This window comes from Hyalella azteca, unplaced genomic scaffold (genome assembly GCF_000764305.2).
Source record: "Hyalella azteca isolate HAZT.00-mixed unplaced genomic scaffold, Hazt_2.0.2 contig14403, whole genome shotgun sequence".
In the NCBI taxonomy this organism is placed as follows: Eukaryota; Metazoa; Arthropoda; class Malacostraca; order Amphipoda; family Hyalellidae; genus Hyalella; species Hyalella azteca.
The window spans coordinates 31149-48650 of record NW_025944290.1 but is presented as its reverse complement, the minus strand read 5'-3'; the positions used below and the strand labels follow the sequence as shown (position 1 = coordinate 48650).

The 17502-nt window shown below is 36.3% G+C and overlaps 1 protein-coding gene across 1 annotated transcript in view; it reads right to left on the bottom strand.

Annotated features, from left to right (window-relative positions):
• The window catches only part of LOC108665986 (potassium voltage-gated channel protein eag), a 54469-nt gene that overhangs the window by 27223 nt on the left and 9744 nt on the right, over nucleotides 1-17502 (bottom strand). Inside the window, exons 3-6 of the mRNA XM_047884040.1 lie at nucleotides 12082-12210; nucleotides 1926-2050; nucleotides 1396-1488; nucleotides 430-732 (exon numbers count right to left, since the gene is read on the bottom strand). Coding sequence (XP_047739996.1) covers nucleotides 430-732; nucleotides 1396-1488; nucleotides 1926-2050; nucleotides 12082-12210 — 650 coding nt within the window. The remainder of the gene's footprint in view (nucleotides 1-429; nucleotides 733-1395; nucleotides 1489-1925; nucleotides 2051-12081; nucleotides 12211-17502) is intronic.

Below are 17502 nucleotides of genomic sequence, written 5' to 3'. Positions count from 1 at the left end.
TTTCACAGATCACAGTCTCATTTTAATGCAGCTCACGGGCTTGCACGGTATCTTGTATCTTTATTTTAATGTTTTTCATGTTATCTTGAAAAAAATCTGAGCATAACTTAATTGAGACTAGCGTGGCGATTACGTCACTATGCAGAGATGATTCCCTTGTAAATTCCTCTGACGATAATGCGAAAGTCTTTTAAAAGTCTCCAGGTTACAGGAAGTTAATGCAAAGTCTTACGAAAAAATAGCGAGTGTTAAATTTAAAAGAAACCCACTCAATTTTAATAATCAGTGTCGAACCAATGTATTAGAGGGACATTCGAATTTGCCAGAGACTCACACGAAAAGATTAATAGGTCACTCGGATTTACCACGCTAATTAAGCTTGTAACTTACACTTTGGTAAGATTCCCCGTCGTTGCCGCAGTTACTTACATCTTCGTCGTGATCGAAGGCATTGAAGACGTCGTAAGGTAAGCACGACAACAAGTCTATCACGAACCACGACTTGAGGTAGTTCATACGTATGATTTTAGGGTCAGACACGACTTCGCCGCCGGGACCAACGAACGTTGTGTGGAAGTTCAATACGATATCAATAAAAAATATCACGTCCACTATTGAATCTACGACTAATAAAGAGACGTCTTCCGACGTCTTGTATCTGAAGGCGACGTTGTATGGAACCATGATCGCTGTGTAGAAAGTCAAGCATAGGATCACCCAGTCCCATATTGACTGCAAAAAAACACAGAATTCATATTAGGTTTAAAATTTTAGGATCTTTATAATCACACATGGTTCTTCGCACTTGATTTTAAAATAATTATTTTCTATAACTAAGGCTTAAGTCAAGCATAGGATCACGCAGTCCGGTATAGACTTAAACAAATTACGCGTTAGGTTTGCCATTTGAGGATTTTATAATCATACATAGTTCCAAGCAGATGGTTTTAAAAGTAGTATTATCTATGACCAAGGCTTGAGCTGAACCTCGGCCACATCAGTATAGGAGACTCCTTGAATAGAAAGGACGAGTTAATATAAATTTTGTAGAAAATTCTCAGATATAATGTGAGATAAAAAAACATTTTTTTCTTAATTTCCTCACATCTATTTATTATGAAATTAAAAATTCAATCAGGCCCACATATGAATATAGTTCACCATAAATCCAGCACACACATATTTATGCAGCACACATCACCACATATTTCTTCAATAGTGAAGCAATATATCACCTTGAAGGCACAATAGTGAAGCAATATATCACCTTGAAGGCACAATAGTGAAGCAATATATCACCTTGAAGGCACAATAGTGAAGCAATATATCACACCGAAGGCACAATAGTGAAGCAATATATCACCTTGAAGGCACAATAGTGAAGCAATATATCACCTTGAAGGCACAATAGTGAAGCAGTATATGGGGTGGAGTTTTGGGAGCCTCTTGTCGGTATTGCGGCATCACATCGCTGTTCAGACTCATCATCTGCACGTGAATACAACAATTAATATTCTTCTTAATGACTTATTTTAAAAAAGCTTCTCTTTTAATTCGAATTTAATCCCTTTAACAAATCAATATGATTTCCGGTATTAATATACATGAAATGATGTGAACACATATTGTTACTTCAGCTTGGGGTAATTAATTAGATTACTTCGTAATTCATATTCAGTTCAGTCTACTGCGTTGATACCTGATTGATTAAAAATTACCTACTAATCAATTGCAAATTGACGCTGAACTAATTCATGTTGAACTAATTGCATATAATGCGATATATTTTTTCAGTGAGAGTTACTAACATGCGCGATCTTAGGCTTATTGTATATACTTATTGACGTAATGATATTAAAATTAACGTAATGATATTATTATCGTTATTTACGTACTGATAAACTTTTTCAATACAGGTTACGTACATGTGCGATGTTGGACTGCTTGGTAACGTCTTTTATGACAGGCATATGCGACGAGAACTGAGACACTAGCACCGAGCGACTGCGCGTCACAGACCGAGCCAGCTTCGCGAACTTGCTGAGGGAGGCTGGAGGGTAGTGGTAGAGGTTAGTGGTTAGAGGGTAGTGGTAGAGGGTAGTGGTAGAGGGTAGTGGTAGAAGTTAGTGGTAGAGAGTATTGGTAGAGGTTAGTGGTAGAGGGTAGTGGTAGAGGGTAGTGGTAGAGGGTAGTGGTAGAGGGTAGTGGTAGAGGGTAGTGTAGAGGGTAGTGGTAGAGGGTAGTGGTAGAGGGTAGTGGTAGAGGTTAATGGTAGAGGGTAGTGGTAGAGGGTAGTGGTAGAGGTTAGTGGTAGAGGGTAGTGGCAGAGGGTAGTGGTAGAGGGTAGTGGTAGCGGGTAGTGGTAGCGGGTAGTGGTAGTTGTATGAACTGATAGAAATTAGTGGCAAATGGTAATGGCAGGGAAGGGAGAGGTTAGTGGCAGTGTTTTTAGGAGGTTAGAAACAAATAAAACGGCCGAGGTAACCTGTAAACAATATTATAAACATGAACCGATAATTTTTATTATGTAATATCAGAATTAAGAAGTAAAATATTTCTCAAGTAGGCCTGATGCAATTAAGAGGAGAATTAAATTGTAGTACGGAAGCAAATAGATGTACGAACATAGAATGTGGAAATTACAATTAAAGAGAACGAAAAATGGAAACAATATGATAATTCCTTGACAGCTATCTTTTTTTGTACAAATAGATAGAGTATATTGAATTGTTTGAATTAATTATATACGTTCGTATATGCAAAATTTATATCATTCCAAAGGAAGTGTGAATTTTTCTCGCAGTTTATGATAAAATAATTTTTTCCTCTATCAAATTTATAACATAAATAAAAGTATCCGAGATTCTGTAAAAAATACTTTTCGATTATTTATCTGTTTCATTTGGTGTATATTCTACATAATATTATTGAAGACGTGGTGAATAATGATGACATTAGGTGTTAAATACTTATTAAGAAGGAGGATAACAATTAAAAATTGATTATTAATTTGGAAAATCGAAAAATTGTACGATAACAAGTGGATTGATTTTCTCCATAGCAATGTTAACTGGCCAAAACAGTACAGTATATTGCAATGGAAAAATTTTTATAAACTCTATTGAAACTGATATTGGAAATTAAACTGAAACTGTTATTGAAACTTAATCTGAAACTGTTATTGAAACTGATACCGAAACTGATATTGAAACTGATACTGAAACTGTTATTGAAACATAAACTGAAACTATTATCGAAACTTAAACTGAAGCTATTATTGAAAATTAAACTTAAATTGTTATTTAAACTTAATTTGAAACTGGTATTGAAAATTAAACAGAAGCTGTTATAGAAACTGATATTGTGCATGCTATTGAAAAAGATTTTGTAACCGCTATTGAAATTGATATTGAAACTGTCGTTGAAACTGACAGTTGATTTCTCTCTGTTCTGCATGCTCCTACAGCACGAACGTTATTAGTGAACGATCATTTGATTTAACAGACTGTATGACACTTAAGTTTATTAACTAAAAAATATACCTAAATTCTATCACTTATTTACTACTTATACCACATCAAACATCTACCGATAATCTACCATTTATTTACCACGTATACCACATCAAACATCTACCGATAATCTACCATTTATTTACCACGCATACCACATCAAACATCTACCGATAATCTACCACTCATTAACCACTATACGGATGCCAAGAACAAATTTTAACACTGAGGGTTACAAGCAGAAATACACAGGAATAAATACAAAGCTATAATAAATGCTGCAAAAATTAGTATTGCAAGCTGACATTCTCCACAGCAAAATGTTTAATAAAAATTTCATGTTTCATAGTTTGTCATACAAAGGCAGCTGCGTAATCAATAAAATGGTTTAGAAATATCTAAATAAATGTCACTAAGGAACAGGCATATGAAGGAAAGAAGAATGCGATACAAAATATATTTATGGTACAACAAATCAGCCATAGCTAGCAGGCAAATTTTCAATGTCTAGAAGAAATATTACTCGGTTTCATAACACTGTGTTTTGTGCTGAAATAGCCAGCAATATCTCAGATTAAGTTTTCAATGTCGTTTTAAATTTCTAAAAATTTTACCTTCAGATTTTCGCTCAGCTCGTCTTTTTCTAATTGTTAAAATCAACTTTCCAAAACTTTTTTTAATTGATACTTTACTTCAATAATTGTTCAGTTCTAACCTGAATTTTTTGTTCAAGCGTCGATGTGTTCATTCAAGAACTTTTTTAAAAAAAGGTCTGTTCGTTCAGTTTCAGTTAATGAGTTGCAGGCATCACAAAACACGGCGCTATAAAAGCGGCGCAACATTAGCGGTTGCGTAAGTGGACGCTCCCGGCGATATTAAGTAGGAAAATTTGAATAATTTTCCTGTAGAAAATTATTAACATTTTCTGAATAAAGAAAAGATTTTCTAGTCATAGATTAAACTTTTTGAAAGCTCTCGAGTAACTCAGTAGTAATGAATAGGTTCCTAGCAGCGTAATCAAGAGAGTCGTCCATTTCTAGCATAATTGTTTCAAGTTATTTATTTCTTCAATAATAAATTGAAATAGCTTCAGCATATCAGATTTTTTTTATCTAGTCGATTCTAACATATTTGAGCAGACTAGGTTCAATCACTCATTTTTGAGCTAGAGATAATTGTTTTCAATTCGACTTATGTCATCCATGAATAATGTTTAATATTTAGTGCGAATCAGCTTGTGCATACGAATTACAAGTAATAAATATTCATTTAATACATCCGCCGCATCCACCGGCAGAGTCAGCGTTGGGGGTAGAAAGAGACGCAGTAAACGTCCAGCGGGGTAGAAAGGATGCATTAAACGTCCAGCGGGGGTAGAAAGGATGCAGTAAACGTCCAGCGGGGTAGAAAGGATGCAGTAAACGTCCAGCGGGGTAGAAAGGATGCAGTGAAAGGATGCAGTAAACGTCCAGCGGGGGTAGAAGGATGCAGTAAACGTCAAGCGGGGGTAGAAAGGATGCAGTAAACGTCCAGCGGGGGTAGAAAGGACGCAGTAAACGTCCAGCGGGGTAGAAGGATGCAGTAAACGTCAAGCGGGGGTAGAAAGGATGCAGTAAACGTCCAGCGGGGGTAGAATGGATGCAGTAAACGTCCAGCGGGGGTAGAAATGACGCAGTAGACGTCCAGTGGGGGGTAGAAATGACGCAGTAGATGCTCAGTAAACATAACGCATGAGGTAGAAATTCTACCGAATCTAGGGAAGTTTTTTCAGGCATTGAGCAGGAATAGGGAAAGTTCTCGATAACAGCAACAGTATTGGCAGAATTGCCTTTTTATGCACACATATTTACTAGAAAAAAAATAAACTATAAACATACAGTTCAAACTTCAACTTCGAACAAAAAGATCACAATTTAAAGAGATGAAGGTTCTGGAAAAATCTATGGGCAACTTATTACAAGGGACATGGACTGATTAAAAACAGGAAATTTAAATTTAAAAAATATATTACGAGTCTTGAGAAAATGGGAGCCATGGCAAGCAGATTATTTAGACGTCCGTTAAGTTGTGTTTAGGAGATGTGTTCGCTCGACTTGGATTTCAGTTTCAATTAATTCAATGAATGAACTCTATGTAATGAATGAACCAAATTAAATTGAAGCAAATCCTAATTGCTTGTCTCGATTGCTCGACTTTGACCGATATTAAGGATTTATCATCACACAAGAGCGCTTTTGCCGACGTGGAAATAAAATTAATTTAAACGTGTATTTTATTTCTTTGTATCCGTTAAAATTTGCGTTCAAGGTGCCAGTGAAAGTCTATTGCAATGATCATCGGAATTCCCTCAAGCTGTGCAAACGTCATTCATTTTACCTTCTATGATATTTTTGCTCGTGTTAATAACTACCATAACGTATTGACCGTTGCTAATTTTAAATTTGATCTCGCTAAATTTTCGTATCGCACGTATCCGCAAACTCGCTTTTAATTCCGAATTGTTTAGAGAAAGCCAACAAATGCCGCTTTAAAAATTTCACATTGATAACAGTATTTCTGTTATAACGGACGTATTAATATCTAATCTAAGAAAAAATCTCTTGTAAAAATGTCTTTGACGACGAAAACACTGTTTCAAAGAGGATATATCGCACGAAGCATGATCCATACTGGTCTGTAACAGGGAATGTTCTCGCAAAAATTTAGAGCATCATTCATTATTTATTTTAAAATATCTAAATAGATGAAACCATCCTACATATACGAGCTGAACGTCACTCGGATGAAAAATGCTCAACGGAAAGGATTTTGGCCGTGAATAAAAAATAGATCTCACAGCTCGCAGGAGAAATGCGCCTCCAAGGACCTAGACATGGAGAACATCAATCAAGTCTGAACCAACATCAAGAACAACAACAACAATTGATGGGAATAAAACTATCTCTGCGGTAGAGGAAATGCCAGGCGAACCTTCTTTTTCATCTCTGGTCGGTAGCAGGTCATCCAACCACTGTCCTAGAGCGCCCACCCAGTGCCCACCTGACCCAGGGAGGGAATACATCTTATAATTAATGCGTCCTTCTAGTATCCAGCTCATTACCAGCTCTTCCCAGCTCTTTACCAGTTCTTTAATGTACTTGCCCATCTGGGTTCACTGAATGACCAGCTGACTCACTAAACCACTGAAATGATGAGAAGAGTTAACTCAGTGACATCTTCAACTCCGGTGCTAACCTCGACCATAACCAAACACAATAGATAGTAATTTGTAAATGTGAACTTCATTAAATGAATTTTTCGAAAAAATGTGGTAATTTGTCACTTTTGTCCAGTATTTAGATCGTGGAGCGATTGCATGACGAGCACAATCGGTCAACAGCCTCGCGCTTCAGTTTCACCCAATAAATTCGGCAATAAAGACCACGCTTACTTTTACACAGCAAAACACGTAGAATCGATTACATCTCAATCATGAAAAAGAAACTATAACGGGCTTACTGTAAAATCAAATTCCGTTTGAATTTACTGTTTATACGTTGTTTTATGCTCTGTAAACTTTTATATCTACTCCCAAAATATTGATAACATTTTCAAATAACTTTAATTTCGTGTATCTCAAAAGAACTTTTTTTGATATTCAGGCATCATCGCGGGACGCTTGCAGTGGCCAATCTGAAAAATCGTCTGCAGGCTGCAGTAAACGATTGTCTGTATGAATTAACTATGTTATTTAGTGTAGTGTTTTATATGGCACCAATGGCTCAGCATCACATATATACAGTAAAAATTAAATCATTTGCAGAAAAGAGTAGAAGCAGGGACAGGCAGCAGGAATGGCACGTCTATCGTGGCATCTACCACTGACCAAAAGGATGGAAACTCCATTGCAAACGTTCGTGCATTTCGTATCTAAATGCAAATTTGAAGACAATTTATGTTTAAACTAATGCATTACTCATCGCTGATTAATTTTAAACGTCAATGCAAGAACGTCTACAAGGATGGAATGCATGTTCAGGTATGTTATGCGGCAGCGACTGCCATCCATGACACGTGGCGAAACAAAACGCAACGAAGAACAGTTCCAACCCGACATCTGACGCTGAATCAACGTAAATTAGGCGTATAAACAAGAAATTTACGTCCATTATACGTTACTTCAACGTCATTTGCCGGGACGGACAAGCCTTGACTGTAGGCGGCGGCTTAAGTGTAGGTTACCAGACCGGCACGGAAGGCAATGTTCGTTGTAACTTCATTCATTTTATTTAACAATTTTAATTTACCCATTTTCATTGATGAATGAAAAAAATAAATGTCAATGGAGTCCAAGATTCGATGCTTTCAAGACCCATTAATTGTAACATAATATTAACTGTACCAGGTAAGAATAAAATTTGACCATTGATTAACTACCATTTCGAAACAATAGTGTATTTTTTACAAAAGAATTCGAAAAAAAATTCTGGGAAATTTGATCAGTTGTTTACAATATTTATTGATTTTAAATTCGACTAAATTGTTTTATAAAGATTTAAAGTTACAGCCTTCAATGCCGGAGTCAAGCAACATCAACAAGTTTTCAGAAGACTCTCTCGCGTGCCTCTTTCAGGTCCAGAACTTATATTTTGTTTATTAAAATGCAAGAGTTCATACTTGTTTTCCTGGATACTTTTTTGCAGAAGTGAATCAAATTATAAATTTAAATTTATTGTCGGAAAAGCACTCGTCAACCGAACGTGAATTAATAGTTTGAATAATTGTCGTCATTTTCTTCAAGTGGCAATGCAATATAAAAAACATCTAATTTCGACGTTTTTTCATGAAAAACCAATATGAGTCATCAAAGTCTAATATTCGTACTTTCCTGTTTTTCACATTTGAACAAATTCTTAAAGCCGTGAAATTAAAAAAATTTATTGAAAAATTAATAAGCCTTCCTGGCAATTCGGGTTATTGGTGTAACAGAATATAACGCTATGTACAAAATATTATACCTTGTAATTATTTGAAATCATTCATTTTATTTGATATCAAAAGTTAAATCGAATGCTCCATTGCATATTTTACATTTTTTAATCGAACCACGTGGAATTCTCGCTTTTGGAAGGATTTGAAATGTTCTTGTATAACTATAACTTGAATTACGAGGATAAGGTGTGAATTTTCCGTTATTCATCAAGATTCGTATACAGCAACGAATACAATAATGTCAACGAAAATGAAGACTCATAACGTACTATACATATTCTAACGAAACGAATAAGTTTTAAAAACATGTTTCACAGCACGAGTTAACGAACATCAAAAAAGATGGTTATAATACACTGTAAACAATAGCTAATGAATGACTCCCACCAGGTATCTGACGTTGAAATAACGTTTATTAAACGATATTTCAACAAAATAAATCTCCGTAATCAACGTTGCTTCAACGTCATTTGCCTGGGGGTAGAGGCGCTATGGAGAGCCTTCTGAGCACCGCTGAAAAACACCTACTAGTTATCTGACGCCCGCCTGACGCTCCTGTGAGGTCCATAGCTGCAGAGGTAAGAAGTTAGGCTCAATCATACGTGCTGGACTGCGACACTCACCTTCTAAAACACGGGTCGTAATAGTAAAATGTAGTTGCTATCTCAGTCAGCCAATTACTGCCTGCATTTCATAGTAAACTCACAAATCACAGGCGAGTAATCGGCCGCTACGTGTACATAGGCGCTTTCGTGTACATAGGCCGTTACATTGGTGTAGTTTGGCAGAATATTTTCTTTAATGCAGGTGTCATTGAAGACCAGAGAGTATTTCTTATTGACAATTTTCTTATTGTTTGACAATTAATTCGCCGAATAGCGAAAAACAACAAGAAAATTGTCAATAAGAAATACTCTCTGGTCTTCAATCAAACCTGCATTATAGGCCGTTACGTGTACATCGGCCGCAACGTGTACATAGGCCGTTACATGTACATAGGCCGCTACGTGTACATAGGCCGCTATCGTGTTCTTAGATAAGTTTTGGTAGCACGGTCCCGTACATTAGCTTCAAATTGTTGTACAATTTGAATGTTCTTTGTAAGATGTGAACGCTTATTAAAGGGTAACAGATTCGCAATCATCCGTGCTGCTACTAGTACAAGAGAGCTAGTGAAGCTTGGCTTTTTTTGCAAAATTTTGAAATTTTACTTTCATTCATTTTTTAATTATTTAAGTGAAGAAACAAGATCACCATTTTCATTTGCCGAAGAAAATTCATGGGCTTTATTTGAGGTAAATTCGTCTATTTCCGGTAGAAAGTTAACAATATATCTTCATCGAAATGAAAACCGAATTGTAAAATTTAATTCACGGACGAAGTGATAGTTAGAATTTCGAACAAAGTTGAGAGACTGCCGATGAAAATATTTTAAAATCTTACTAAATTTTTCTACTTTCTGTATGGGCGAATTTATTCTCGAGAGAATGTAGTCACCTAACGTATTTTGGACTCACTATTTCGAATACTGTGTTTTTAATTTAAAACTATCAAATATTTATTTTGGACGTATTTTTTCCCATTTTGTTATAATAAACTCAGTCGAAAAGGGCACGACATCAATTTTTGTTTCAGAAAATTTTTCAGAAAATTTATCACCTCATAACTACTTGAAATAAAATTAAAATTTTAATTCGATAAAATATAACGAGTCCCACGATTTTACCTTTAATCGATTAATTATGAAGCAAATCAAGAATCTACAGTTTAATTGAAACTGAATATACATTTTTTCAAGAATTTTCAGTGCAATTCCAACTCCATGTCCACCCACTGAGCTCTATTTCGAATCGAAATACTAACGCTCACATACTCCTACTAGCGGGAGCCGGCAACTACAAACACAAATATTGTTATAAGTGTTATCACATTTAATTTATTCGACGCTATCCACACACAACTGCGTTCTACTCCAATTATTTGTTTATATTAACTCTGCTTGTAATCTCTCAATTACTGTGTAAAGTGATCAAGCGGTGTGCTATCAGAACCATGCTGGAAACAGCGTAATTCTTTCATCGTCGAATCTAGAAAGTTTTCGTATTTTAATGATAGTGATAGCGCAAAAAAGCAAGTGAAATAGTGAAAATATTAGCATGTCAAACATGATGCTCTCAATTACATCAAATATATAGGAAGCTCGTCGAAACTTTTCTGGCGTGTGATGCAAAGTCGCATTTTAGCGGAGTAAGCTCAAGGCAAATTACAGCTTTAACAAGCCTCTCTAAAAAATGTGTGAGTCAAACTTCAACTGTGTATTCAAAAATAACGTAGAGAAATACACAGAGCTTTACCAACTGTCGAGGTTCGGCCTGCGAAAAAAGATCATGATTACAGCAAAATTGTTTTTCGTTCCATTTCTGAACATTGGTACCGTGCCAACAATTAGGCGAAGTAACGTAGAAATTGAAGTGCGATATCCACTTCCTACTCGTGAAAGTTCATAGACCAACCAGAACAAAGACTTCATAGTAATAATGCACATTTTTATTTTTTATCATAGTATGGCGCGTAGGAAGACCTGCACAAAAAATTGTGTCTCCTCGAAGGTGCTTTCTTGAATTACATATAGTTTTTTTTTCCTAATGTCATTATGATGAGAAAACAGAATCCTGTCTCCAATTATAGATGCTTACAATACAGCCAATAATTCATAGACCAAAATTTATTTAAGAGGAAATTCATAAACATCTTTAAATAAAATATATAAAATGTTTTTTTCACAATGGTCAATTTTTTCATTTCAAAACTTTTTCATTTGCTTGTATGCAACTTTTGAATAATATTCAATTGATTAAAGCCTTTGAAATTTTCGATACATTTTAACACTTCAAAACTACTCTACTCCTTCATGTCCGTAAAAATTGACAGTGGAATCAAGAATTAAATTATTATACGAATTGTTTTCATTGAGACTGAACTAGCTCGAAAAATTAAGTTTATGTGACAAACAATTGTGCCTCGCTATCAATGCAAATTATTTTTACATCTTAAAGTGATTTTAAATTTTTTTAATGTATCGAACGTATATGCTAATTTGTGACGGCTGCAATTAAATTTCCAATTGAAATTTAAATTTGTATGTCGAAAGTAATTGATGGTTCGTCTTTTACATCGATAAAAAGTCCCTGTAGTGTCACTGTTTAATGAAAATTCTGTAGTATATTACGGCGCCATTGAAGTTAAATTTTTGACTGCTGCCAATAAATTCCCAACTGGAGATTTCAATTTGAATTTTTGATTGAACAGAATTAAAATTCTTTCCTTGAATTGACAAGTAACCATTTGTGAGAATTGACTGCCGGATCACATAATATTCATACATAATCATAGAAATTATCTATGTGAATTTATTACCGTATGTCATAATACTCATAAATACTCAACACTTTATTTGTGAGAACTCATGGTCGTATCGCGGAATATTCCTAAATATTCATATAATTTATATATTAGAATAGACTGTCGTACCACAGTAAATAATCATATCATATTATACATATGAGAAGTGACAGATATTATGATAATTGTAGCGCACCTCTGGGATCCTCGGCCTCGATAGGCTGTTTGAGTGCCGTGATGTCCCTGAAGGTGCACAGGAACAGCACCACGATGTCCTTCTCGTTCTTGATGGGCGCGATGTGTAGGAGCAGCCATAGTGGCGTTCCTGAAACCAACACTCGTAATAAAATCTTATAATTTTTCATATCAATTGAATAATTATTATTCTTTAGAAAAAGCAACTTAAAATTGTGATATTTTAGGACAATGTTGACGAAAAATGTGAATGAATGCGATAGAACATGGAAAACGACTTGGGAAAAACGATTATTTCAAGAAGCGTGAACCTTTTTGCGATGAAGCCGTTAATAACTTTAGTAAGAGAAAAATACGAAACAATGACGAGAATATCGCAAAAGTTTATAAATTTTATGGAACAATTAAACTGAGTGAAAATAGATGACAATTCACAGAGGGACGAATACGAAGCACTGAGACGGGAACGAGAATTTTGTGAGAATATGCGAAAAGGTGAATAAAGCTAAAACATTTAACTAAAATTAACATATAAGATAATAAATTGCATGCACTTATGAATAATCGTTGCAGGAAGTCCGAAGAAAATTCATCATCAACGTATGATGATTCGAATGTTAATTAGTTAATATCATTAGAAATTTACTGCGCGGTATATGGTAAGGTTTTTTGCCAGTGGCTCATACTCTAATGCAGAGCGCAATACAATTTTGATTTAATTTTTTTTCTTTGTGGTCCTGTTTAATGTGAATAATTAATGAGAAATATTGATTAGGAAGCATGAGAATGCTAATTTCAGTTGTGATTGAAGAAAATTATGTTTTTTATTAAATCACAAGACTAATTGAAACAAATTATTTCCATTCAAAAACTTGAAGATGTTATACATATTTTTTATTAACGGCAGTAACAAATTCATTAGCTTTGACGAGCTAGCTGATCCAAAATTGATTTATATAGATATAAAAATTATTTAGGTGAGCTAGTTGAAATAATTTAATTATGTAGTATTACTCGACTAATGAATATTTTTACATGTAATATTTAGGTTCAAACTACGAAAAAATGCAATTCTAAAAAACGAGTGTACAAAACGACGATTACTTTTATTCATAATTAAATCGTGTCGTTTATACTTTTACGTAAGTATTTAAGTATTTAATGGGATGGTTGCTCCAAGAATGTATTTAAAAAGTTAGAAATGAAATTATCGATCATTAAGATGTCATTTATCAGGATTCAAGCCAATATTTAGAAATTTTGTAATTGGCAATTCGTGCAGATAATTTGCTGACAATTCTAACGATACGAGTACAATTATTATACCAGCAGATGGATTTAGTGGAATTAGTTTAAAATAAATTAAGTGAAATGGTTATTAAATCACTACAAATTCAGATTCAACGAAATACAACAAATCTCTACTTTAAATTGTCAATAAGCTCGTTGTATCCAATGAAATTTTTTGTCATTGAATCCCCGAGTTCATCTAAAAATTTTAACGTAGAAACTGCGCCGAACAATCATTTCTACAATAGCGATAACATCATAAAAATTTCCAAGGGCTGAATTGTAGTCACAGTTGAATATTGTTCATATGGCAGATCCTCTCTGCCTCATTTATCGTTCAATGCATCTAAAAATTTTTCCATCTCGCTAATACCAAATCATCAGTCGCGGCCATCACCCTATCCTCTTTAATCTATCCAGTCCTCAATGAACCTTTTAATTCAATAATTCAATGTTAACAAAATAAACGAATAAACCCCGCATTAATAAGAGACTGGTTTAATAGTTTTTTATAATAAACTCCCAATAAAACCCCCTGGAACAAACAGCGTGCGTCTCAAAGTGCAAAACAGGTTCGTCGGTAGGAGTTCAGTTATTTTCCCCAGATCGGGTCGGGCGATTGCCATTCAAATTTTCCATACTTGGCCCAATACTCCGGACGCGAACTTCCATTTTGCCGGAATGGGCAAAGGCATCGGAAGCACCGGCAAAACATCTAACCAATTGAAAGTTATTGGCGGCGGATCGGTGGCCAAAGAATAGCAAATGAATGGCCGACGATAAAGTTGATTTAATCTCGCTTGCAGTAAAATAGGGAGTCCGAGGCAGATAATCGGTGGCCGGGGTATAGCTACGAGTTCTTCGTCGATAAAACGCCAAGGATTTTAAATGATACGACAGTGCATCCGAGCACGCGAATGGTGAGAGTGCGACGCAGCAGCTGAGAGAGGCGGCAGTGATGGTGAGGCGGTGAGGTGAGGCGGTGAGGTGAGGTGTCAGCGATGGTGAGGCGGTGAGGTGAGGCTGAGGTGTCAGCGATGGTGAGGCGGTGAGGCTGAGGCGTCAGCGATGGTGAGGTGGCGAGGCGTGGCGTTATTTATGGTGGAGTGGTGAAGTGAAGCGAAAGAGACGGTGTGACGGTAAGGTAAGGCGTCAGCGATGGTGAGGCGGTGAGGTGAGGCGTTAGAGATGGTGAGGCGTTAGAGATGGTGAGGCGTCAGAGATGGTGAGGCGTGGACGTGAAGCGGTTAGGTAAGGCGTGAGGGACGGTGAGGCGTGGAGGTTCAGGTGAGTGAAGCGACGCTCGTCCAGACATGCGCGCAGAGACCGTCTGCCAGAGCCGACCTAAAGAAGACCTGTTGCTTGCTGGGGCGCCTACCCCTGCCTTCCCTTGCCTTCCCCTGCCTTCCCTTGCCTATCCCTGCCTTCCCTTGCCTGCCCCTGCCTTCCCTTGCCTGCCCCTGCCTTCCCTTGCCTACCCCTGCCTTCCCTTGCCTACCCCTGCCTTGCCTTCCCTTGCCTGCCCCTGCCTTCCCTTGCCTACCCCTGCCTTCCCTTGCCTTCCCCTGCCTTCCCTTGCCTATCCCTGCCTTCCCTTGCTTACCCCTGCCTTCCCTTGCCTTCCAGTCCATGACATCTTTTCTCTTCATTTTTCCTTCCCCATGTCTCTGTTCTTTATTCCTTTTTGTTTTTACCTCTCTATCTCTCTCTTCTCTGCTGACTCGTTTTAACAGCAATAGATATTTCATTCAAACACCCTCCAATTTCTTCACAACTTAAATTTTCCAGCCCTGCAGATCATAATTTAATTCATTTCATAAACCCTTCATTGAATTCACTCTGAAAATTTTCTTTGTCTTCAATCCTTTCCAGCTCTCTTTCTCTCGTGAAAAATACATTTTTTTATAGTTCCGATATTAATCAATAGTCCTCTAACAAAACTCATCGTTTATGTTTCACCCTTCTGGTCCATGTATTTGTTTTTTATATTTTAATATAAGTTTTTCCGCTCAATCTTTCCACATCGTTGAATAATGCCGTATTTTTTTCAACTCATCCATTGGATCTATGAACATATCTCTCAGAAATACGAGAAGATAGTTAAATCTCGGGTTCAAACACCGTAGAGTTTCTTAGAATTTCTCGCCCTCCATTATTGCGTACAAGGTTTCATAGTCCGTAGGCTGGTCAGTTGCAGGGACACATATGTCGTTAAATGACCTGAGAACCAATAGGTTAATTCAATTTGTGTGTACGTATCCCACATGCATTGCAAAACTATATTTTCACGGATTATTTTACCTAAATCGATGATGGAGTTATTTTCTCTCTTTATACACCGTGATCAACCCGCAATAAATCAGTTATTCTAGCAACCGATACTTAAGCCACAAGTATATTGATATGCGCATTACTATTCCAAGACTTTTCAGAAATGCTTCAGAAAATGTTTTATTCAATTATTCAATAGGAGCATTTATTTTAAGACAAATATCTGACCAATGAACAGCTCGGTCATGCAGCTGTTTTCACAAAAATTATTCAGGATAATCTTAGTTTTAATATGACATTTTTCAGTCGCCCTATTTTGGACGGTTATCGTAAGTATTCCTAGACCGTGTAGTTCAAGACTGTTCTCCAATCTAAGGTTGTAAACATGAAATACCGAACCATTGCTCATAAGTTCTCGAAGTAAAAAATTTATGTCTCTATTCACCAGGGCACTGAGGTTCGAGTCTTTTGTGCCAATGATTTAGAGTTAGAATTCGAGAGAAAAGTACAGCGAACGCCCAGCCCAGACATTTGAATAGAGAGACGTACAGCGCACAGCAGCAGCACTGCCCAGACATTTAAATAGAGAGACGTACAGCGCACAGCAGCAACACTGCCGATACATTTAAATAGAGAGACGTACAGCGCACAGCAGCATCACTGCCGAGACATTTAAATAAAGAGACGTACAGCGCACAGCAGCAGCACTGCCGAGACATTTAAATATATGGAGAGACGTACAGCGCACAGCAGCAGCACTGCTGAGACATTTAAATGGAGAGACGTACAGCGCACAGCAGCAGCACTGCCGAGACATTTAAAGCTGTACGCGTCGAAGCAGACTTCGCACAGCGCTACCTCAGCGCCTTTAAAGCATATTATGTAATGAAAACCACCATTATTATCATCCGATCAAGAGTTTGAAATAATGTGTCTGGAAATTTAATAGCTACCGTAAGATAGGATAATGTAATTCTGCATGAGTCTAAAAACATGATATGCGTATTAAATTATCTGCATACAAGTTACGCGTATTGAATTATCTAGATATGAGTTACGCGTATTGAATTGTTTAAATACGAGTTAAGCGTATTGAATTATCTAGATACGAGTTACGCGTATTGAATTATCTAGATACGAGTTACGCGTATTGAATTATCTAGATTACGCGTATACGAGTTACGCGATATCAAGAATTTAATAAAGGTTACAATAATTAATAAGCGAGGCGTGAAACCTAGTTCTGCATCACAGAGGGAAAAAATAATCATAACCATAAAAAGGAAACACGAACCTTGGATGACTTTAATGAATTGAGCATGATAAATGAGGAGGCATTTACAGCACTGTATGAATAATGATAATGTATAATATTGTCTAATAATGCTACACATAATGAGGCTCGTACGAAAGGGAAAGTACAGCAAATAAATATTCTAGACATTCCTAAACACTTAGCACGTAATAAAAATATTAAGTAATCATACGACACGTCATGAGCCACGCACGACAACAATAGAAGAATAAAGAAGGGAATATTATTGAGAAATAGAAAATTCACCAGTAATAATGAAATTATTTTTTTGTTGTTGTGAATGTTAAGCGACTTGAATGAAAAACATTTCTTGTATCTTTACAATGGAGCAATAAAAAATGAAATTCAATTGAAATTCCTTAGAATTGATAAAATGTTATTTCTATAAAGATGGTCTTTAAGAGAAAGTTCAAACGCTCTTTAAGCTTGAAAAAATAACAGTACGTATGGTATGACTATGAAGAAGGCGGATAAGACATTCATAGGCGGACTCTAATCTAGATTAGATTAGAGTCCATCGTCTTATTTTTTTGAATGTGTCAAACA